This window comes from Somniosus microcephalus, chromosome 6 (genome assembly GCF_052327205.1).
Source record: "Somniosus microcephalus isolate GS21.2 chromosome 6, FLI_Smic_1.0, whole genome shotgun sequence".
Taxonomy (NCBI): Eukaryota; Metazoa; Chordata; class Chondrichthyes; order Squaliformes; family Somniosidae; genus Somniosus; species Somniosus microcephalus.
The window spans coordinates 250966191-250988102 of record NC_140992.1 but is presented as its reverse complement, the minus strand read 5'-3'; the positions used below and the strand labels follow the sequence as shown (position 1 = coordinate 250988102).

Sequence of the window (21912 nt, the reverse complement as noted above, 5' to 3'; positions counted from 1 at the left end):
GGAGCAGGCTCGAGGGGTTGAATGGCCTACTCCTATTTCTTATGTTCTAGATTGGAAAGTCTCCATTCCTGGATTTACCTTCTGTTGCATTCTTGGAAGATGTGGAGATTCATTAAACTTCCTTTATTGAAGGGAACATTGAGAATCCTACAATGTACTCAAGTTCTAGCTATTGTGATCAGTGTTTGATCCCAAAAAAATTCACAAAGCAGCGCTGGGACTTGGGGGTGGGGTGGTGAGCGAGGGTAGAAGATATGCAGTTTACTCCAGACAATCACCATTGCCACTACACAGAAATGCATTGCCTAATTACAAACTTTTTCTATATCATTTATCAATCCTTTATTAACCAAATACATTGACGTGTGAGCAACTACATACTTTTGCGGGACAAAACTGGATACCTTCATAGGTATTCCACAGCAAATTAATGCAAATCCCACAAAATATTGGGCACCTCTAGACAACTGGCATACACTTAGGTTAATGCATTAGTAGCTAACTTCTGTGCAGAAACACTCTTGGACCTTTTTGATCTTTATTATAAATATGACATACTCCTATAAAAAAATCCTATGACTAGTAGAAATTGTAAATTTAAATTAATACCTATTTGTGCACACCCACCCCACAAAAAACATGATGGTTTCAATTTTTATATGCCAAATGTGTAATATTCTGGCCGAGGTTACTCTATCTGCAATCATCCTTACAATATGAAGCAGCCCTACTCCTTTATGCTAGAAATATGTTGCAGCCTATGAGACTCCTTATTTGACATCTTAAATGAGAAATAAAAATCACCATACCTAGAAACATGGAAATGTGGTACAAATCCCAATAAAATTGGTGCACATATTGTAAGTCCCCATGTACTGTATTATGTTCCTTGTATTATTCTCGACAATCAGTTGCAAATCTCAAAATGGCAGATGTTCAAATTGGTACTTGACAAATATGAAGTATTGCATTATAGAAACGGAATGAACTAAAGCCATTTACTATTATAAAATGAACAAGTGTCGACTTTGTATTAACTATACAATGCAGGTAGAACCACAAAGTACAACAGCTGTGGGGTTTTCCAGTTAGGTCAGTTTTATTACCAATTAGCCACCTGCCATTAAATTGTGGTTTAATCTGTAGAAAAATGGCTAGACACGAGGCCATTTTAAAAGTGAACATCATTGCTTTCAAGAGGACACAATAACCTGAAAAAAAAACTTCACAACATAGCTGTAGTATCAATCATTGGTCAAAAACAGACCTTGTCGTCATGATTTCAGTGCCATAGCGACCAACTTTATACATTATTGACTAGTTTCATTGTAACACGTAAAAATTTGAAGTTAATTACAACCTACTGTTGAGTGGTTAAAAATTTACGGCCAACATATTGTTCATCTTTCAATTGCTGAGATATTGCAAAACCGGAAGGATTGTGTAGATTAAGCGTCATTTTTAGAAATCTCATCTATTTCCATTATAATGGCTAATTTAAGAGGGTCACATCAACGTGCACTCCTTATAAATTACTCTTGCTTGTTAAACCAGGGGTCTTGGTACACAACCCATCACTCTCACTGCTAAAGTACACAGGAACAGACGTGCAATTTTTATTGCTAGGAATGAAGAGCGAATCAGTCTTCAATGGACTTTAGGAATTTCTCATAAGCCTCTTCATCCATCAGCTCATCAACTTCAGCAGGATTATCCAGAGTCATTTTAATAAGCCAACCTGTCAAGAACAAACACCAGATCACTATATGATAAATGCTACCCAAGTTACTATTTTCACAATAAATATAGCTTCACATAAAAAATGAAATATGAAGTTAGAAATGCAACATATATCCAGACATTTCACTTCCTAAAGTTACTTGAGAACTAATTAAGATTATTTGATAAGATTGAGAATTAAGGTTATTTTGGAAGCAATTTAGAGATTTATTAGATCAACTTTAGGTCTATTTAAATCAAATGATTTTTCTTGCTGAAAATATGCAGTTGTGGCGGTACCACCGGTTGTAAATGTTGGAGTCCCAAAAATGATTTAATTAATGGAAAAGAACCTTTATTCAATTTCTTGTAGATAAAATATAGGCCAAAGTTTGAAGTTACTTAAAAAGATTGTTATCTAAAAAAAAATAAGCACTTTTAATACTGGATGGCTACACAATTTTCCAGAAACAATCCTAGATAATCTTCCTGAAAAAACAAAATTAAAAACACATTTAAGTTGTCCTGGATAGGGCAATGTCTACAGAAATCACCTTCTTCATTAGCAGTAAGTTGTCTTGCAACTACAGGACTGTAGGCTTCTCCGCTTCCTATCAGTGCCTGGTGTTATTAGTTTGAGTAAATAATTCACTGGGGTGATTGATGATCTATCAATTAGTAAAATATCTACCGTACATCTATATAGCATTAGTCATACAGAAGAGTGCACCTTACATGGGTAGAAAATACATGGAGTGTTCAAACAGGAGGAATAAAGGAAGTAGCAAGGCAAAGGGCTTTGGGGAGGAAGATTAAATGGTAGAGGCATAGTGGCTGAAAAACAGGCTGCTGAAAGTGGAGCGGGGAGCAAAGAGCAAGCCAGTGTTGCATAGTTGCAGTATGTGCAGAAACAGCCGCTAGAGGAAATGATTGAGCGGATGACTGGAGCACTGGGATTCTGAAATCAATTTGGCACAGCACAGGGAACAGGGTGATGAGAGTGTGGGATTTTTTGCAGGTGAGATTTAGCATTGTAGAATTCTGAATGAGTTAAGAGTTTGGGGAGGGTAGAGGTGGAGAGACCAGCAAAGGAGGCAGTGAAAATAGTGGAATAATAACACGATTAAGGGTGGGCGGAAGGGAGGAGAAAAAGGTAGGGCAGAGGCAGCCAACGTTTTGGAGGTGGAAAGAAAATGGTCTTAGTATGGGATTGAGCAGTGTGTCAAGGTTCTACACCTCTGGCAGCCAGGGATGTTAATGGAGTCAAGTTGGAGGCATGTAGGTGCTAGTAGAAGTTGAAGGGGAAGAACTTGGGTAAGTTGATATTAAGCTGAAGCAAATTTAGAGTGTAGCTATAGCTTTGGGCTTGATAGAGGAGGCAACGAGATAGACAGGAATCACCATCATACATGTGGAAGCTGACCCTGTGCTTCAAGGAAGGAAAGCATAAATGATAGAAAAAAGGGATCAAGGATGGAACTCAGGAGGTACACAAGAGATGACCATGTGAACATGGGAGGAGAAACAGGGGCCAATTTCTATAGTTTGCTCTACTGGTGAAGGGATTTTGCATTGGCCATGCATATTGGGAAATAGTAGGCATGCCACCCATGATTCTCTGTCCATTAAGCCTCCCCGATTACAGGAATTCCGAAAATTACCCTTATACAGTCTACAATGCGAGTTATAAATGGGGCCTTGAGAAAACAGCACAATAGAAGTGAAATGTAGGGGAGGATGGAGTGGTTGATAGTCCCAAAGGCAGCAGAGAAGTTCAGGAGGATGAGGAGAGACAGCAAGCCATGTTCACAGTCCTGTTTGATTTTGACCAGAGCAGCCTCAGTCATGATTGGAGAGAAAGTTGAATTGAAGGATCTAAACAGGTATTGATGAGACAATAATTACAAAGCAACAATATATTCCAGGACTTGAGAAAAAAGGGAAGATTGGAGATAATGCAATAGTTGGAGAGAATGGAGTAATGGAGTGTTTTTTGCAGGTTGGGAGAAAGTATAATGGTGGTGCTGAGGGAAATGGGAGTGGTGTCAGAAGACAGACATGTTAATGATGTCATGGAGCATAGGGTGAGGAGGGAGAAATTAGAAACGTGGCTGGGAGGGGATCAAAGGAACACAGGTGGGTGGTGTCAGGAATGAGTTTAAAAAAGGACTGTGGGAAGTGATAAGAGGAGAAAGGAGGATGAGCAGATAGATTTCAACACTTTTCCCATTCTGTACATTCCTATGTAAACAACAGAGTATGAGGAGGGTGCTCGATTAAGGAGGCTGGGATTTAAAGGGTGGTAGAGGGAGCCAGAGGAGGCATGGGCAGTTGAGCTCATGGCCTAGATTTTGGAAAAAGCAATCCACGAGTTCCTCGAATTTGGGGTTCGAGGTCACAATGGAGGATGCAGTTGCGGGAAGTTGGCAGAAATGGCTTCTGGTGGAGAAAAGGAGTTGTTGCTACTCTCCAGGTATTATCTTGGAGTATGAAGGATTTGACTATGGAAAAGCAGCAACAGCAGGGCTCGAAGCAGTCATGCCATAATGGACAGGCAGTCTGGTTCCTTGCGAAATGAATTCAGGGCACAGAGCCATAGACATGACTGTTCTCTAGTAGTGGAGTGGTGCAAATGGAAGACCATCTAATTAGAAACTAATGAGAACAAGCCTGTTGGCAGTGAAAGTATAAATTGCTGGAGATCAACACAGGAATCGGCAACTCCTTCATTAGTTGAGTAGACAAGGACAAGAACAAAGCAATCCATCAACCATTTGTTCCCATATGAAAGGACTGTTATCCAACGTTATCCATCATGTTAGAAAATAATTTTCTGGTGGTCAATGGAAACAGGCAGTAAATTAACCATCTCCCACATATAATATAGCAGCACCAATATAGCAGCACCTTATGCTCAACAATGTAAGGAAGTACAACATTACAAACAGAATTTATTCCATGAAAATTCTGGCAGATATTCGGAGCACAGATAATGGAGATTCCACTGCAACATGAAGCCACCTTCAAGAACAATTAATTGAAATACTTTCACTCATGTCCAATGCCTAAATACACTTCTGGCATAATTTTAAATAACACTGAATAATTATATTTGAAATAAGTCAATAACAAAATCATGATAATTACAACACCACCTGTCCCACATCAATGTCAATGAAAATAGAAAAATACCTTAGTTTCCAGACCCCCAAAAAAACATTTAACAGCATGAGGCTTTCTGCCACTTCAGCTCAAAATCACAAAGTAGTTCCAGCATACTAAACATTTTAAAATGCCCTGCTTCTGAAAGCTTGTTACGAATAATTCACATACCTTCCCCATAGCAAGATTTATTGACTAGTCCTGGATTGTCAGCAAGAGCCTGATTTACATCGGTTACCTCTCCAGTCAGAGGTGAATACAATTCACTCGCAGCTTTCACACTTTCCAGAGCACCAAACTCATCTGAGAAAAGAATGTTTAATATATAAAAAAACTGCCACACAATACCGACAATTACTTTTGGAAAACTTTCAAAACTGTTTATAACAACTGATAACTATCAGTGATATCTTTGTATCTAGTCAAAAGTTCAACATTTTATTTATGCCATGGAAGTGACTGGCAATAATACTTTTTACTAGTTTGAGTAAACGCTTTGGTTTTACGCTTATTTGGAGATACTGGAGGGCTATGTTTGCAGCTGCACAATGAAGGATGGAAACAATACAAGGTGACGTAATAAAACTCACTACGCACTTGGTTCGAGCATAAAGCAAGGCTTTAAATCAACTTGTTTCAGAACATGGAGGTCTAGTTGGACTTCACTAGTTCCTTGTCTTACAAAATGTCCCAGGCAAGCTGGGGCCAACGCCCGAGTATTTATACTCCTTGGACGGCGCCACCAGCTGGCCATCCAGCGTTATTTCACGAGTAGTTTCTTGATGAATGATGAGATTTATAACACAAGGCTGCTGCAACATGACTGAGTTTGAGCTGCTTTCATCATGTTTGCTTTACTAGACCGTTTACAATAAAAAAAAACTGGTAGCGTGCTCATTCGACATTGGCTAACACATCAATGTTATACCTACGAGGTGAAATAAGCTTACGCAAAAGTTGTATAATGCCACTCGCATTTCCTCTGCTGTTAATGTCGAAGCAACATAAATTAGTAGGCCATAAATTTCCAGCACTTGGATAATTTACTGTACTTCAATACGGGTACTTGTTTCAAGGAAGTGCAGAACATGTTCGACAATGCATTCAGACAAATGCCATTACATTTGTTTACTGATAGCTTCCTTAGGTTGCACCATCCAGAGACACAATCATGAGATATTAACTCGATGTGCCAACTCACTTTCAATTACTTGCACCTTATCTTGTATTTTTCATTCTCCGTTCAAACAGGCCTCCCATGCCATGCACGTTCCCCAGCCAAGGAGAGAGTGAAGATGCGTTTCCAGGCCTCTGTCAATGTAGCTCTTCAGTCAGGCATTAACTAACAGTGATATCTTTGTATCTAGTCAAAAGTTCGACATTTTATTTATGCCAAGAGAGCACTCCAGTGTCCTGCTTGGTATTGGCAAGTACTGGGGATGCTCTACGTTCATATCCACCTAACCCAATCAGTTGAGTTTTTTTTTTTTTATAAAACAAAAGATTTGCTCAGGTTATATGCAATGTATAATAGTCAATACTCACCCAATTGGTTCAACTTTGTGCTGATTTCTGGCAAACCACAATATACAACATCTCCTAATGCTTCCTAAAGACAAAAACAACAATCTGAATTACTGTGCAAGATCTTTAGCACTCATTTTGTAATGTTAATTCTCAATTGTGCAACAGGCTGACAGATGCACTTCTGTAACTTCAGAATTGCAGAACATGGAAATATTTTGAAAATTCGTAAGTACATATATCTAAAATATTAAAAATATTGCTTCTTCCCACATTTTGTGTCAACATCTTCCATTATAAATCTCTATGTCCACATTTATAATGAAATAGCCTATGTAAACTTGTTACACTAATTACACTTTTCCATCAGTGAAAATGCCTCAACACCACCACTGGCAGAAGGGATTTAAACACAGGGATGAAAATGTTTATTTGGAGGCGTTGGAGGACCGGGAGCTAATGTAGATCAGCAAGGACAGGACAGGAGCGATGGTTGAGTGAGATTTGGTGCAGATTAGGATACGAGCAGCAGAGTTTTGGATGAGCTACAATTTACATAGGCTATACAGCGCAGAAACAGGCCATTCGGTCCAACTAATCCATGGTGGCATTTATGCTCCACTCAAGCCTCCTCCAGTCTTTCCTCATCTAACTCTCAGCATAACCCTCTATTCCCTTCTCTCTCATATGCTTCTCTAGCCTCCCCTTAAATGTATCTATACTATTCGCTTCAACCACTCCCTGTGGTAGCGAGTTCCACATTCTCACCACTCTCTGGGTAAAGAAGTTTCTTCTGAATTCCCTATTGGATTTCTTGCTGACTATCTTATATTGATGATCTCTAGTTTTGCTCTTCCCCACAAGTGGAAACACTCTTCTCTCTGTATCTACCTTTTCAAAACCTTTCATAATTTTAAAGACCCCCCCCCTCACCCCCCTAGAAAAAAACCCTAGTGCTTGGTTTGCCTTTATGGCCTTATTAACCTGCATCACTACTTTTAACGATTTGTGTATTTGTACTCCAAGATTTCTTTGCTCTTCTACCTCATTTAGATTCTTATTTCCCCAAGTAATGTGACATCCTTATTTTTCTTAAAATAATACCTCACATTTATCTGTGTTGAAATTCATTTGCCAATTATATGCCCATTCTGCAAGTTTATTAATGTCTTCTTGTAATTTGTTGCGGTCCTCGCCTTGGGATGTTCAACATTAAAGAAGCTACATAAATGCAAGTTATTGTTGCTGCTAACGTTGCCGAGAGATTCAAACATGGAGATGTGGGAAAGATGGGAGGCGACAATATGTACAAGAACTTTAGAGAAGAGAGAGATTGGAGATAGGGCAATGGTTAGCAAGGACAAAGGGGTCGAGGGTGGTTTTTTTCCTTGAGGGGTGAAGATGGTGGTTTTCAAAAGAGATGGGGACAGTGCTGGAGGAAAGGGAACTACTTACAATGTCAGCTAAGATAGGAGCCAGGAGTGCAAGTTGGGTGGTCAGTAGTTTAGTGGGAATAGGGTCAAGGGAGCAGAGTTTAATCTCATGGACAAGATGAGCTCAGAGAGGACATGAGGGGATAGGGAAGAAACTAGAGAAAGATGCAGGTTCAGGGCTAGGGCAGTAGGGAGCCTGGGAAGGATGGGAGAGTGTAAAGATTTTACTGATTAGAAGCATATCAAAAAGGTGGACATGAGGGAGTGGTTGAGCAGATCCATTCACTTGTGCAATCAGTGAATAATGAGAGATCATGGAAACTTGTGTGTCTAATTTTAAATTAGATCCATGACCAAAACCTAATGTTTGAAGAGGTACATTGTAAGAAAATGTACCCCAGCTGTACATTTGAGAATATTTATTGATGCATAGATAGACCATTAAAAGTAAAGCATTTGGGGAATGTAATGTGTCAGACTGAGAATTAAAGGTTTAATTTACTACTTAATTTTTTTAATTAACCCAAATAAGGCCCCCCCCCCCCACAAGTTTGCTGCCAAGCTCATCTAGATATGTAGCCAGGCACAGAAGGCAGGCAAAGCAACACAATGGACAATATTGAAGTACCCATCGCATTTCATGAAAAATATACATATGAAACAAAGGAAAACTATAATTTGTATAAACAGGCATTATGAACCAAATGACCACCATGGGCTGTCATTTCACATCCAATAGTGAATGCAACAACTAGTTATAATTGTAACAAAGTCCCTCCTCGTTTGCAGATAAAACCACATTCATTGATCATCTTCAACATCTTTACTGAAAACTGAGTGTTTGAGTTCAAAATAGAAATGAACACAAGTCCTGCACACAACCTAAATCTAAAAATCAAGAGCCAGGAACAAAGTCTTTCGCCATTTAAAATGCCCTCCTTTCAGTACTACAAGGTTTATTGGTTTTAACATACCTTCCCCCAATATAATGAACACATTTTCTGTCCTTTTAGTTTTACTGTCCATGTTTAAAGTTAGGCTTAAAGCCAACAGACAGAAAGAACCTGGCTCGGTTCCTCCAAAAACTTGAATGATGCAAGTATAAAGTTCATTCAGTGGAATAGCTCGCTTGCTGTACTGAAAATGACATGTTTAAAACTAGTGTTAAATTTTTCTGTCCAAAATATTGTTTAGTGGTAATATCCACCTTGCAATACTAATTCTTCCAAGCCACATATTGTTTTAAACAGACAGTGCTCATATAGAAGCAATATTAAACACTACTAAATTCATTTTTGGAAGAAATTCATATTTCAACCAACCATAACTAAAGGCTACAGAAATTTTGCAAAATCAAACTTTAAATAACTGAACAAGTCTGGATTTTATTTTTAAGGACTCTACCACTACAGTGCTTGCCCACATTCATGTATTCATGCCAATAAAGTTTATTCAGTGCTTGCCCACATTCATGTCAATAAAACGTATTCACACAATGGAAAATTACAACAATTTTGCATGAAAGAGCCACAAAACTTAAGCACTGATACTGAAGTGAACCTTGTTCCCACTGATGATAAACACCAGGTCTAAAAATTGATTAGGAAAAGCTGATCCTGCAACACCAAATTGAGCAATGGACCAAGTCCAAAAACATTCAAGCAGAGCTTGTGCACTTAAACCACCACAGCTCGTACCACCGGGTTCAAAAGTGAAGGATCGATACAAGAATTATACTGGATAATAATAAAAAGTACCCACCTGAGCATAATTGCTAATGCCCACTGTACCAATTCCATTTTCAACTGTTACCCATTCATGTTTGTCTGTAAACTTGCGAGCTGGAATGGTATATTTTTACATAATCAGCCAACATTGAATATGATTCAAATGTTTTATCTAAGGTTTGGCTATCTATATAGCATCGATGTTTACATATCACATATAGCTTGATCTTTATTGAAGGTATGAGCCGCCGAGAAAGAAATCTACTTCAGATACTGCACCAATCTAATATAAATTATAAACCAAAGTATCCAAATGGTGCCACACATTAGCCTAGTGTCAGGACTCAAATAAAGGACAATATCTTTTTTTATTTTTTTTATAAAAACAACAAAAAAATACTTCCCATAATGTGCTTATGCTTGTTTTCATATACTTAATAAATGTGACATTTCTAGCCATGTGTATATAAATACTCTTCTGTTCCATAGTTGCATTCTGTAATTTACATCCATCAAAACTTAACCCCTCAAACTGCAGTATGGCATTGTAATGTAACAGTTAAGGTAGTACATTAACAAGTACAAAACACCATCAATCCCAATCAGCAGTGGCAATGGACAGAGACATGACTAAGTACCAGTTATTTTAAAAGTAGTTTACACTAATCACGTGTCATTTGAATTTAGCTTTTGCTGCTCCTTCATTCTCAGTCAGTTTTATCATTTCTGTTTTCAACAAAAAAAATGTAACTTAGATTGGATAGCTATACAGCAAGTTGCTCAGGTGACGATGGATTCAGAGACAATGTGAAACTGATTAACACAAGACTTATCTTTATGTATACAATCTAACATTTTCAGCCCCAAGCCTTTAGTATACGCTCCAGTATTCACTGTAATCATCCTCGTATTCAATACAACCCTGGCTTGAGAAGACAGAGCTTTTCGAATTCTTGATTCATTTTTAATGTATGGATCAACAGAGGTAACCTCGTATAAAGACCTTTGTCGGCATTATATGCCACTGGGTATTCTTATTCCATTCCTTGTACTGTATCTTAAGCTGAAGAGACCCCGAGTTGTTATTTTGTTTAGCATAACCTGAAAGCCCTCAATGTAGCAACTCAGTTGGGGTCCCTGCAATTATGTATCTGTCTCAGTGTTCTTCATTTTCTTTCTGTATTTCCCTTCATTAATTGCACCTCAATCCCCTTTTTGTCTATCCTGCAGTTGTCATTTTTACTTACTATTTCAATTTCTCCACTGCACACTCTCTTCCTCGAATATTTGACTTCTCGCCTTCTATCCAGATAAGTAGTTTGAAAACAGTCTACTCCTGATAATTCAAAGCCAGTGATAATTTATTGGATAATTCAATTTATTGGATAATTCAAATGAAGTAATGTAAAGAACACAGCAAAAATAAGAAGTTGGTGCTAAAAAAAAAGACAATTTAAAATTAAAAGCATAGACTGCAGTATTAACTCTGTACTTGCCTACCTGAAGAATGCACACCATGCTGTGATGCATACCCACCAGTGTGGTAGAAGAGCTGGCATGGAGACTATAATCATTAATAGCCTTCAAGTCAGCAATCTAATTGGTGTTGGTCTTTTCTGCCTGCACTCTCAACAAGAAACTTCTAAACCAGATCTAAAAATCTCCCTTTCCCCAATATCATGTGATACAATTTTAAGTACTTAAAAAGGTATCTGCCCATTTAATGTCACATCTGTTAAAACATTTGCGCCACACAAGTGCCAGGCAATGACTATCGCCAACAAGAGAGTCTAAGCACCGCCCCTTGACATTCAACGGCATTACCATCGCCAAATTCCCCATCAACAACATCCTGAGGGGGGTCACCATTGACCAGAAACTTAACTGCACCATGTTAGATCCGTGATTCTGAGTATGATGTTTTTCAATAACCACACGGATGCTGTAACTTAACAATCAACAGGTATTTACTGGAGTAGGGTAGTCTCAAGACTGGGGGTACAGAGGCATGCTCAAGGCTTATATACAGGTGTGGTCACTGCCGGTACTACAGTATACAGGAGCTGTAAAAGTAGTTCTCTCTTAAAAAAGGTACATACACTACAATTCCTCCCCTTTTAGATTAGTAGTACCCATAATATTCAAATAACAATTAACACTTTAACATGTACATTAAACAACAATAGTCCATTTATAGATTCAGTCTTTGGGGCGGCTTCCTGACCCTTTCGGGATAGCGCCTTTCCTGAGGTTCTTGTTCTTGGTGCGGAGGCGATTCTGGCCCCTTTTCATCGGTTAGTTCATCGGGTTCCACTGCTACTGGTTCGGAGGTAGATGCTACCGGTATGTCGGGTTCATCCCCAGGTACGCAAGACATGGGGTTGACTCGTTCCTGTGACGCTAAGTTCTGATTGATGTGGCGTCTCACAATGTTCTCCCCGACATCCACTGTGTACATTAATGGCCCCTGCCTTGTGCATATCGTTCCGGGTTGCCATTTCTCTGTTTGGTAGTCACGGGCCAAGACTGGTTGTCCTACGTTGAAGCTCCTTGTCGGCTTCTCATTGATGTGCTGGAATTGTTTATCCTCAACATTTCTTCGCACATTTGGTCTGAGCAAGTCCAGACGAGATCTTAACCTTCGGTTAAAGAACATCATGGCCGGGGTCTGGTTGGTAACTGCATGAGTCGCGTTTCGGTAGGCTAATAAGAAATTGTCCACCTTATGCTGTAGTGGAATTTCATCGTCGCACATGGCTTTTATCGCCTTCTTAAAGGTTTGTACGAACTGCTCAGCCAATCCATTTGTGGCTGGATGATACGGGGCGGATGTGTAATGCCTTACCCCATTCCTTCTCATAAATTTTCGAAACTCTTCGGACTCAAACTGTGGTCCATTATCAGAGCAAATCTGCTCTGGCAAGCCGTTCCTGGCAAATATGGTCCGTAGGACTGCAAACGTTTTCTCTGTAGTGGTCGAGGACATTTTTATCACCTCAGGCCACTTTGAATGAGCATCCACTGCTATTAAGAACATCGAGTCCATGAATGGACCAGCGAAATCAATATGCACCCGTTGCCATGGAGAGGAGGGCCACTCCCATGGGTGTAGAGGGGCATGTGGTGGTGCATTTTGGATCTTCTGGCATCCTGAGCAGCTCTTGGTTAGGTCTTCGATTTGTTGATCGATTCCCGGCCACCACACATAAGCCCTAGCAAGGCTTTTCATTTTCACTCCCCCCAGATGACCTTCATGAAGCTCATTTAGCACTCTCTCCCTTAACTTGGGTGGAATCACGACTCTGGATCCACACATCACTGTCCCCTGGCATACTGACAGCTGTTCTCTTCTGGATGAGAATGCTGGCAACAGTGAGTCGCCATGTGTTGCCCATCCCCTCACCGTCAAATCATATACCCAAGACAGCGTCGGATCATTGCGGGTCTCCTTCTCTATATCCGCGTTCGTTACTGGCAATCGTTCAATTATTGACGAATAAAATATCTCGATAGGGTCCACTGCTGGTGCTTCCTCCACAGCAGGCAGTGGCAGGCGCGATAGCCCATCAGCGTTTCCATGCTGTTTCGTGCCTTTATATTCTATTTCATATTGATTCGCCCTAGAAACAGGGACCATCTTTGTAACCGTTGTGCAGTCATCACTGGAACGCCCTTCTTAGGATTAAAGATGGAGACAAGTGGTTGGTGGTCAGTCAGCAAGGTGAACTTCTGCCCATGCAGATAGTGGTTGAATTTTTTTACTCCCCATACTAGGCCGAGGGCCTCCCTGTCAATCTGGGCGTAGTTGCGCTCGGCTGAGGTTAGTGACCGAGACGCAAAGGCTACTGGCCTCTCCAACCCGTCTGGGAATTTGTGCGACAGCACCGCTCCAATACCATAGGGTGATGCATCACATGCCAAATGAATTGTTAGTGCTGGGTTGAAATGGGCCAACACCTCTTTTGAGGTGATCAATTCTTTACACTTCTGGAAAGCTCGTCTACGTTCGTCATTCCACTTCCATGGTACCCAGGTTTGCAGTAGGGTGTTCAGTGGGTGTAATACCGTGGACAAATTTGGTAAGAACTTATGGTAGTAGTTTACCAGCCTGAGGAACGACCTCAGTTGTGACACATTTTCCGGTGCTGGAGCCTTGACTACTGCCTCAATCTTTTCAGGGGATTTATGTAACCCCTCTTCATCGATAACGTGGCCACAATACGAGATCTGCTTCTGGAAAAACTCGCACTTGTGGCAATTAGCTCGTAGCCCATATTCCTTTAATCTGGTGAGCACCTTCTCCAAGTTGGCGAGGTGATCACTGTCATTTTCGCCCGTGACCAGGATGTCGTCCAAATAACACTGGGTCCCTGGAATCCCTTGCAGGACTTGATCCATCGCCCTTTGCCAAATAGCCGGAGCCGATGCTACCCCGAACACCAGCCGGTTGTATTGATAGAGACCTTTATGAGTGTTGATCGTAAGGTATTGTTTCGAGGCTTCTTCTACCTCCATTTGCAAGTACGCCTGGGCTAGATCAATTTTGGTGAAGCATTTACCTCCAGATAGCGAGGCGAAAATATCCTCAATCCGTGGAAGCGGATATTGTACCGTGTGAAGGACTGGGTTCACTGTCACCTTAAAATCCCCACAGATGCGGACCTTCTTTGGTTCCCCAGGCGTATTACTCAGCGACCTCTTCATTACAGGAACGATGGGTGTAGCCCACTCGCTCCAGTCCACTTTGGACAGTACTCCTGAACGTTCCAACCCTTCCAGCTCTGCTTCGACAGCTGGTCTGATCGCATAAGGCACTGGTCTGGCCTTCAGAAACTTTGGGCTTGCATTTTCCTCTATTTTAATCATTGCTGTTATGCCTTTTAGTGTTCCGAGTCCCTCCTGGAACACTTCTTTTGCTTCAGTTAGCATTTTTGACAGTCGTCCAGGTGTGACGTTGTCATCCTTTTTGGCCTCAACCTTCAGTGCCTGTATGGAATGCCAATCTAATTGTATCTTCCGGATCCATTCACGTCCTAGCAGTGGTGGTCCTCCATCTGGCAATACATATATGTCCATTTTAGGTATTTCTTGGCCTTTGTATATCACCTTCACCCTTATTTTCCCTTTGGGGTAGACTTTTTGCCCCGTGTACATCTTCAAGACAATCTCTGTAGCCTTCAAGGGTATATGTGAAAATAGCCGCTTGTATTCCCTTTGGTTTATGACTGTTAGGGCTGATCCTGTGTCCAATTCCATTTTCACTTGGACTCCGTCTATCTTGAGTGTCACCCAGATAGTCTGGTGATCCTCCATTTTGGTTACCTTATGTAGTTTCAGACAACCCAGCTCCTTGCTTCCGGAGTCTATCACTTTTCTGTTCGTCTGAACTGCTGTCCATCACCTTGTGTACCTTTTTGTACTTCTCCTGTGGAGATTTCTTGCTGTTGGTTTTCTTCCCAGACCTGCAGACTCTTGCTATGTGTCCTGCTTTTCCACAGTTGGTCCTTGAACCAACAATCCTTCTGGTCGTGTGTTGTTCTGCCGCAGCGATAACACTTCCCTGTTCCATAGGACATTTCATTGGTGCCATATTCTTGCGGTCTCCGTTGTATCTCTGCAGCGCCCCTTGCGGCTTGCTTCGTGTGATACTGCCATGCTGAAAGCCTTGTCCAGCGTAAGATCCTTTTGTGATAGAAGCCGTTTCTGGGTTCCTTCACTTTGCAGCCCACACACAAACTTGTCCCTTAACGTATCTGCTAGTCCCACTCCAAACTGGCAGTGTTTCGATAGCTTGCGCAGTTCCGTTAAGTACTCAGCATTGCTTTCGTCTTTGTGTTGGTTCCTTTTATGGAACTTAAATCGTCCTGCTATCAGCAGCGGTGTGGGGTTTAAGTGGTCCTGTAGGATTTCTACTATGCTTTCGAAATTCTTGTCCACAGGCTTCTCTGGGGTTATTGTAACCCGTAAGTTTTTGCACCCATGGAATTGAATAAAACCAGTGCTTTCCTAGCATCTGGCACTTCATTCGCCCTGCAGTACACCTCAATACGTTCCACATGTCGCCCAATCTTCAACTTCATTGTCGAACGTAGAGATACTGCCACTCTTCGGCATCCCTGGGTGTGATTTAACTGTCAAAAATGGCGTCTCCCGCACTCTCCCTTCTTCTCCGCTGGCATAAAATGGCGTCTCCCGCGCTTTCCTTCCTTCCCGCGCGAGCCCTTCTCCGCTGCGGCTTCTAAAAATGGCATCTCCCGCGCTCTTTCTTCCTTCTCCGCGGCTCAATGGCGCCTCCCGCGCTCTCCCTTCTTCTCCCCGCGGACACTGTTCAGCCCTTGAGCCCTGGCTGTGTTCTGCGCGTTTTTTTTTTCTGTGCGCCTTTCCCGTTTCCGCCACTCGGTCCTGAACCCGGCTGCTGCTTTACCCTCTCTCTCTCTCTCGCCCCGTTTTGTTTTTCCTCGACGCCACTCGGTTTTCAACCCCCGGTTGCGCCCTGTGCGCTTCACCCTCTATCTTACCCCGTCGACGCTGCTCGGCTTTTTCTCCGCCGTCGGTCGGCTCCAGCCGCCACTGTCCGGGAAGGGTCTGCGCTGTACCTGTCGTCAGTCTGTTGCTGATCGTCGTGGCTGGGGAACCAAGCCCGGCTCTCCACAGCCTCCCCTGCGATGTTCACTCTCTGCCGGACGACTGGGCGGTTGCTCGTGGTCGACGCCCGTGCTTCTGGCCTCGACTTTCTTCCACCGCCCTCCGGAGCGAATCCTCGAAGGGAAATGCAGAGTTGCAGGTAGATTCGAATCGACACTCGTCGCCAATGTTAGATCCGTGATTCTGAGAGTATGATGTTTTTCAATAACCACACGGATGCTGTAACTTAACAATCAACAGGTATTTACTGGAGTAGGGTAGTCTCAAGACTGGGGGTACAGAGGCATGCTCAAGGCTTATATACAGGTGTGGTCACTGCCGGTACTACAGTATACAGGAGCTGTAAAAGTAGTTCTCTCTTAAAGGTACATACACTACACACCAGCCACATAAATATTGTGGCTGCAAGAGCAGGTCAGAGGCTGGGTATTTTGCAGAGAGTGACTCACCTCCTGACCACCCCCAAAAGCCTTTGCACCATCTACAAGGCACAAGTCAGGAGTGTGATGGAATACTCTCCACTTGTCTGGGTGAGTGCAGCTCCAGCAACACAAGAAGCTCGCCACCAGGACAAAGCAGCCCGTTTGATTGGCACCCCATCCACCGCCTTAAACATTCACTCCCTCCACCACCGGTGCACCGTGGCTGCAGGGTGTACCATCTACAAGATGCACTGCAGCAACTCGCCAAGGCTTTGTTGACAGCGCCTCCCGAACAAACGACCTCTACTGCCTAGAAGGACAGCAGGCGCATGGGAACACCACCACCACCAAGTTCCCCTCCAAGTCACACACCAACCTGACTTGTAAATATATCGCCGTTTCAAAATCCTGGAACTCCCTCCCTAACAGCACTGTGGGACTACCTTCACCACATGGACTGCAGCGGTTCAAGAAGGCAGCTCACCACCACCTTCTCAAGGGCAATAAATGCTGGCTTTGCCAGCAACGCCCACATCCTATGAACAAATAAAGGAAAGCTTAATTCTGAATGCAGGCTACACCCTTCAATTCCCACTTCAGCACAGATTCTTACCTACAGAGAAATCTTCACATGTTCTTGCCTATCCATTGAATAGTATTAGGTATGCAGCGTAAAGAACGATCCAGTATGTGCTGCACTGACAAGCTACTCAAAGAATCAAATCTAACTGTGGAACCTGCCCTGCAAACTGCACAAAGGCCAAGTGGCAGAAGTGGATTCAACATATTGGGACCTACGCCTACTCAAAACAGCAAAAGTGGCACTCCGGAGGGCTTAGTGAAATTTTCCTCCATGTTTTTCCACCAACCTGACCTAAGGATCCAAATTTAACTCACGAGTGGACATTCTTCCACTAACAGTAATAATACTCTTTCCATTATTTTCAAACACACAGGTTTGTTCAGAAATACTGACATGATTTGAATATACTGCCCCAACCCAATCCTTATCCCAACCTTTCCTACTCTGCCTTCCTACTCACCTGGCAGTGTCCCAGGCTTCAATTCCCCTTGAATAAGCCCACAACTACTCCCTGGGTCTCTCCTGGCATTCTTCAAAATAGGTACATATTGACACATCCTCATGGGCAGCAACCCCAACCGTCACATTCTCCTCCTTCAAGCACCTCAACCTGTTGCATCTTGCTCACCTCTCCTTTCAAAATACTAGTTTGTCCACCCCAACCACCAAGCCCCACCCCAAGTTCTGTGCATTAAATACTATATAAATTAATTTCTTGTTGCCAGATATATGATTACTCAATAAAGGATAATGCATTTAATATACAAACAATTTACTGTTTGTCTTTGTTCCTTTCGAATAATAATAGCGATAATGGAGGCTAGATATTCCATGTGGAATTGGATAATAGGATGCATGGACGTGCTAGTTGATAATTGGTTAAACTACAGCTAATGGATTTGGTATTTGTCCAAGATTACAATTGAAACGTATATTTTTTTATCCATCCATTTAATAAAATCTTACATCTGCACACACCTCCTACCAACTTTTTCCATTATAAAATTCCCATATCCACATTTAAAATGGAGATAGTCTATGCACGCTCGTCATGTTAGAATTGCACGTTCCCTCTAGTGGAGACGCTGCAGCATTACCACTGATGGGAAGGTATCATTACCATGTGAGTTTACACAGACAGCCTCTATTATAAATGTGGACGCAGTAAATGAAAATGTACGACTAAGTATGAATCATGTTTGCATGCCCTGGTCCAATTACTCCCCACTGCCTATAGCACACACTTTCTGTAAACGTCAAACTTACTTCCCATCACACTTCGGATATCACACTTTAGTGCATCCTCTGACACGACGAATACCACCACGGGAGATCTTCTAGTTATGCATAATAAAGAGCTGTGCAAGTATGTACATTCGGTAAATACCACACTTATTCCCTGTAACATTTTCTCAACATGCTTGCTTGTCATAGTTAAATCTAGCCTACGTATGCCCATCTCTCAGTCAATCCTCCCAGATCAGTTTCTTACCTAAATGCCACTGTTCTCCGCAGTGCTATTCACCTAAGGACTGGGAAAATCTCACCTCTTACTCAACCCTGCCTCCGATTTCCCTCCCCCTCCTGCAGAGTGCCAATGCCTTTTCCTCTTCTCCCCAACCACTGCCTTTGCCCCTCTTTGGCATTCTGTCCCCCCACCCCACCCAGGCTCCCAATACCCCTCTACCTCCTTTCCATCATTCCAACACGAACAAGTCACCTCCTACCTAGCTGCAAGCTGGAACATCTTCCCAACCATCTTCCTGGCTTTAAAAAGGGTAAATAAATAAAATTAAACAGTTTGATCAACATATAATAAATCAGTGGCTCTGATAATGTATTGTTATTTACATGGGTATCCTCTGACTCAAAATGAGCATTACAGCAGATATCCTTTAATCTAGCATGTAGGCGACCTCAGTCTGATAAGGTTGCATCAGTTTTAAAAACGTCTAACAACTGATCTCCACTTGTTGACGAGGCTGTTATTCAATTTGCCTGTCGCTGCAATTTAACGAAAGCTTCACAATTCATTCTCCAATCATTGTGCAGTCCTCCAACATTGAATGATCGGTGTGTAAACCCACGTCCTATCACCCAAATGATCAGAGCCTTATTTAAAACGGGCAGCTCATCCCAGACTATTATTGGTCACACTGAATACACGCAAAAGACTTGTTTGCTTTATCCCGCTATACCAGAATAGCAGCATCTCCAAAACTCCACATACTGAGTTCCCAATCTTAGTTATACAACTGTGGGGGATTTACAGGGCACAGGCAAGCCGTCGCCACAAAGTGAGGAAAGGAAAAGTTGGAGGAAGGCTGCTCTACACATCTCATAACAGGTAGTAGATCATGTACCTGCTCCCTCAGCCAGGCACACCACATGGCACAGAAAACCCAAGACAAGGACTCACAAGAAACTATTAAACCACACAAACTAAATAGGGCACGTGGCCAAAAATCAGTGGAGGGAGAAATGCACTGACAAACAACAAGCAGATTACAGAGACATGATCACATTTTATACATCAGATCAAGTAGGTGCCCAATCATTTGTACTTTGGTTATATTGTACAATTAAATCCAGATCAATTACTTTCCCAAAAATTATACATTTCGATAAGGCTCTCTACAGAATAATTAACATTCTATTTCCAACATCAATCTCCAACAAGCTGCTAAACTGATTAATTTGCCCAATCAGTTCCTCTCCTGTCCACAAGCTTTCGCCTTCAACATCTTTTCTGAAATTCGCAAGTTACCACTTTCCTTCCTGAACGCTATTCTACCGACATTGTTACGGCATCAAGTTATGCTGTCACGCCACTTAAATCGAGCATTTGAGGTTCGGCCCAGGATTTTTCTACTCAAGAGCTAGCACCAGGAATTCTACATAATACGAGTGAAAGGGAATTACTTGGATACATTATACACTATATTTATCTAAAGTAAACAGTATTTTCTTTCTCCGACACGCTTAAAGAAAATAAGCAATTCCTACTGCTTGACTGCGGGTTGCATCACTTGTGTTAATTAAAATCATTTTTCACGTTATAAAATGTCAGGATACACTTTTATAAGGACTAACATTATACAGTACCATGTATTATTCTGCTACTAAAGCACAGCAGTGTGTAGTTAAGTGTCACTTTAATCATATGGCATATTTGCTGTATCCTTCCTGGGTCAATTAGAAACATAGAAGATAGGAGCAGGCCATTCGGCCCCTCGAGCCTGCTCCGCCATTCAATGAGATCATGGCTGATCATCCAAACTCAGTACCCTGTCCCTGCTTGCTCCCCATATCCCTTGATCCCTTTAGCCTTAAGAAATATATCTAACTCCTTCTTGAATATACTTAATGAGTCTCTAATTCATTCAATTCATTAGGTAGATCAATGAGAGATTAGAGGAACTTCAGTTTAAAAAAAAATATTTTCTGTTAGTGACATTTCCCCATAATTTGGACAGACCCATCTCAAAACTTTTGCTAAATATTCCAGTGCTTTGATATGAAACTTTCATGTTCACACCAGTCACGAAACGTACAAGATAAAACAGCAGTTGTGGAGGGATCTAGACTGAAGGGGACACTCGGATCAGAGGGCAATTGGAAGGACACAGTGACTGACATTCCCAACAGAGGATAAGCAACCAGCCAGCAAACTGCCGTAAAAACATATTGAAGCCGATGACATTTGATTTATTTTTTTAATGCATTTCAACAAACTCTTCCCTCAGTGATGGAAAACGGAGTGCAAAATTTATGAGAGAAGCATTATAACACGTTATACTTTATACAACAGCAAACAGCATCAGCCTGGCCAACAGCGGTCTGACCCAGGAGTTGGCAACTCACCTGAATCCTTCTGGGCGCCCGCCAGTCCTAATTAGGAAAACCGTTGCAACAATTTGCACATAATATAAAAAAAATTAAACCATGAGGGAAATACACGTTCCAAACCGGGCTCAGCTTTTGCAAATTAGACATATGTTTGCTGCATTTTCTGCTAAAATTGCTAAGTTGCATTCATGACCCGGGCTGACTTCGCTGTCGAAGCCGCTGCTCCGCTTTAACTTGCTATTGCCCTCTTCCCCCAACCCCCTCTCTCTCTCTCTCACTCTCTCCACCTCCCGCCCCGCCCCACATTATTCTTTTTAACGCACCGGAGAGGGCCGCTCTGGCGGTGCTCAGGCTCCGCAGCGGCCCGGCGATCCTGTGCACAGGCTGCCAGATGGCTGTGGAGTGCAGGCAGAAGGAAGCCACCGCTCGCAAATTCGACACGCACCTCAGCGCCATCTTTGCAAAAAAGCCCGCAAATGAGCGCGAGCGGATGGGGCGGCGCGAGAGGAAGTACCCGGGAGCCGGTGGGGGCGGAGCTGCCAGTCTGCGGGAGGAGGCTGGGACCCTGCGCTGGGGATGTGGCAGAGCAATTGGCTGGGTCTTGTTTCAATGTTGTTGGGGGGTGGGACTTGTTGCAATGGGGGGTACTTGCTACAGTGGGGGGTACTTGTTGCAATGGGGGAGGAGACTTGTTGTAATGGGGGACAGCTTGTTGCAATGGGGGTACTTGCTACAATGGTGGGTACTTGATGGGGGGTACTTGTTGCAATGGGGGTACTTGCTACAGTGGGGGGTACTTGTTGCAATGGGGAGGAGACTTGTTGCAATGGGGGGACTTGCTACAGTGG

The 21912-nt window shown here is 42.4% G+C and overlaps 1 protein-coding gene across 1 annotated transcript; it reads right to left on the bottom strand.

Annotated features, from left to right (window-relative positions):
• Positions 1–1075: 1075 nt before the first annotated feature.
• Positions 1076–21559, bottom strand: LOC147116652 (glycine cleavage system H protein, mitochondrial-like). The gene is made up of 5 exons (XM_085991745.1): positions 21388–21559; positions 9600–9679; positions 6427–6490; positions 5053–5184; positions 1076–1738 (listed from the first exon to the last, which is right to left on the bottom strand). The coding sequence occupies exons 1-5, from the start codon at positions 21518–21520 to the stop codon at positions 1641–1643; spliced, it is 507 nt and encodes a 168-aa protein (XP_085847871.1). The 5' UTR covers positions 21521–21559; the 3' UTR covers positions 1076–1640.
• Between the last annotated feature and the right edge of the window lie 353 nt (positions 21560–21912).

Excerpts from the sequence above, each read along its gene's own strand:
- LOC147116652 (XM_085991745.1), bottom strand. The coding sequence starts at position 21,520 with ATGGCGCTGAGGTGCGTGTCGAATTTGCGAGCGGTGGCTTCCTTCTGC. Across the intron at positions 9,680-21,387 it reads CGCCAGAGCGGCCCTCTCCG|CTCGCAAGTTTACAGACAAA; the intron begins GTGCGTTAAAAA and ends ATACCATTCCAG. Across the intron at positions 6,491-9,599 it reads GCATTAGCAATTATGCTCAG|GAAGCATTAGGAGATGTTGT; the intron begins GTGGGTACTTTT and ends TTTTGTCTTTAG.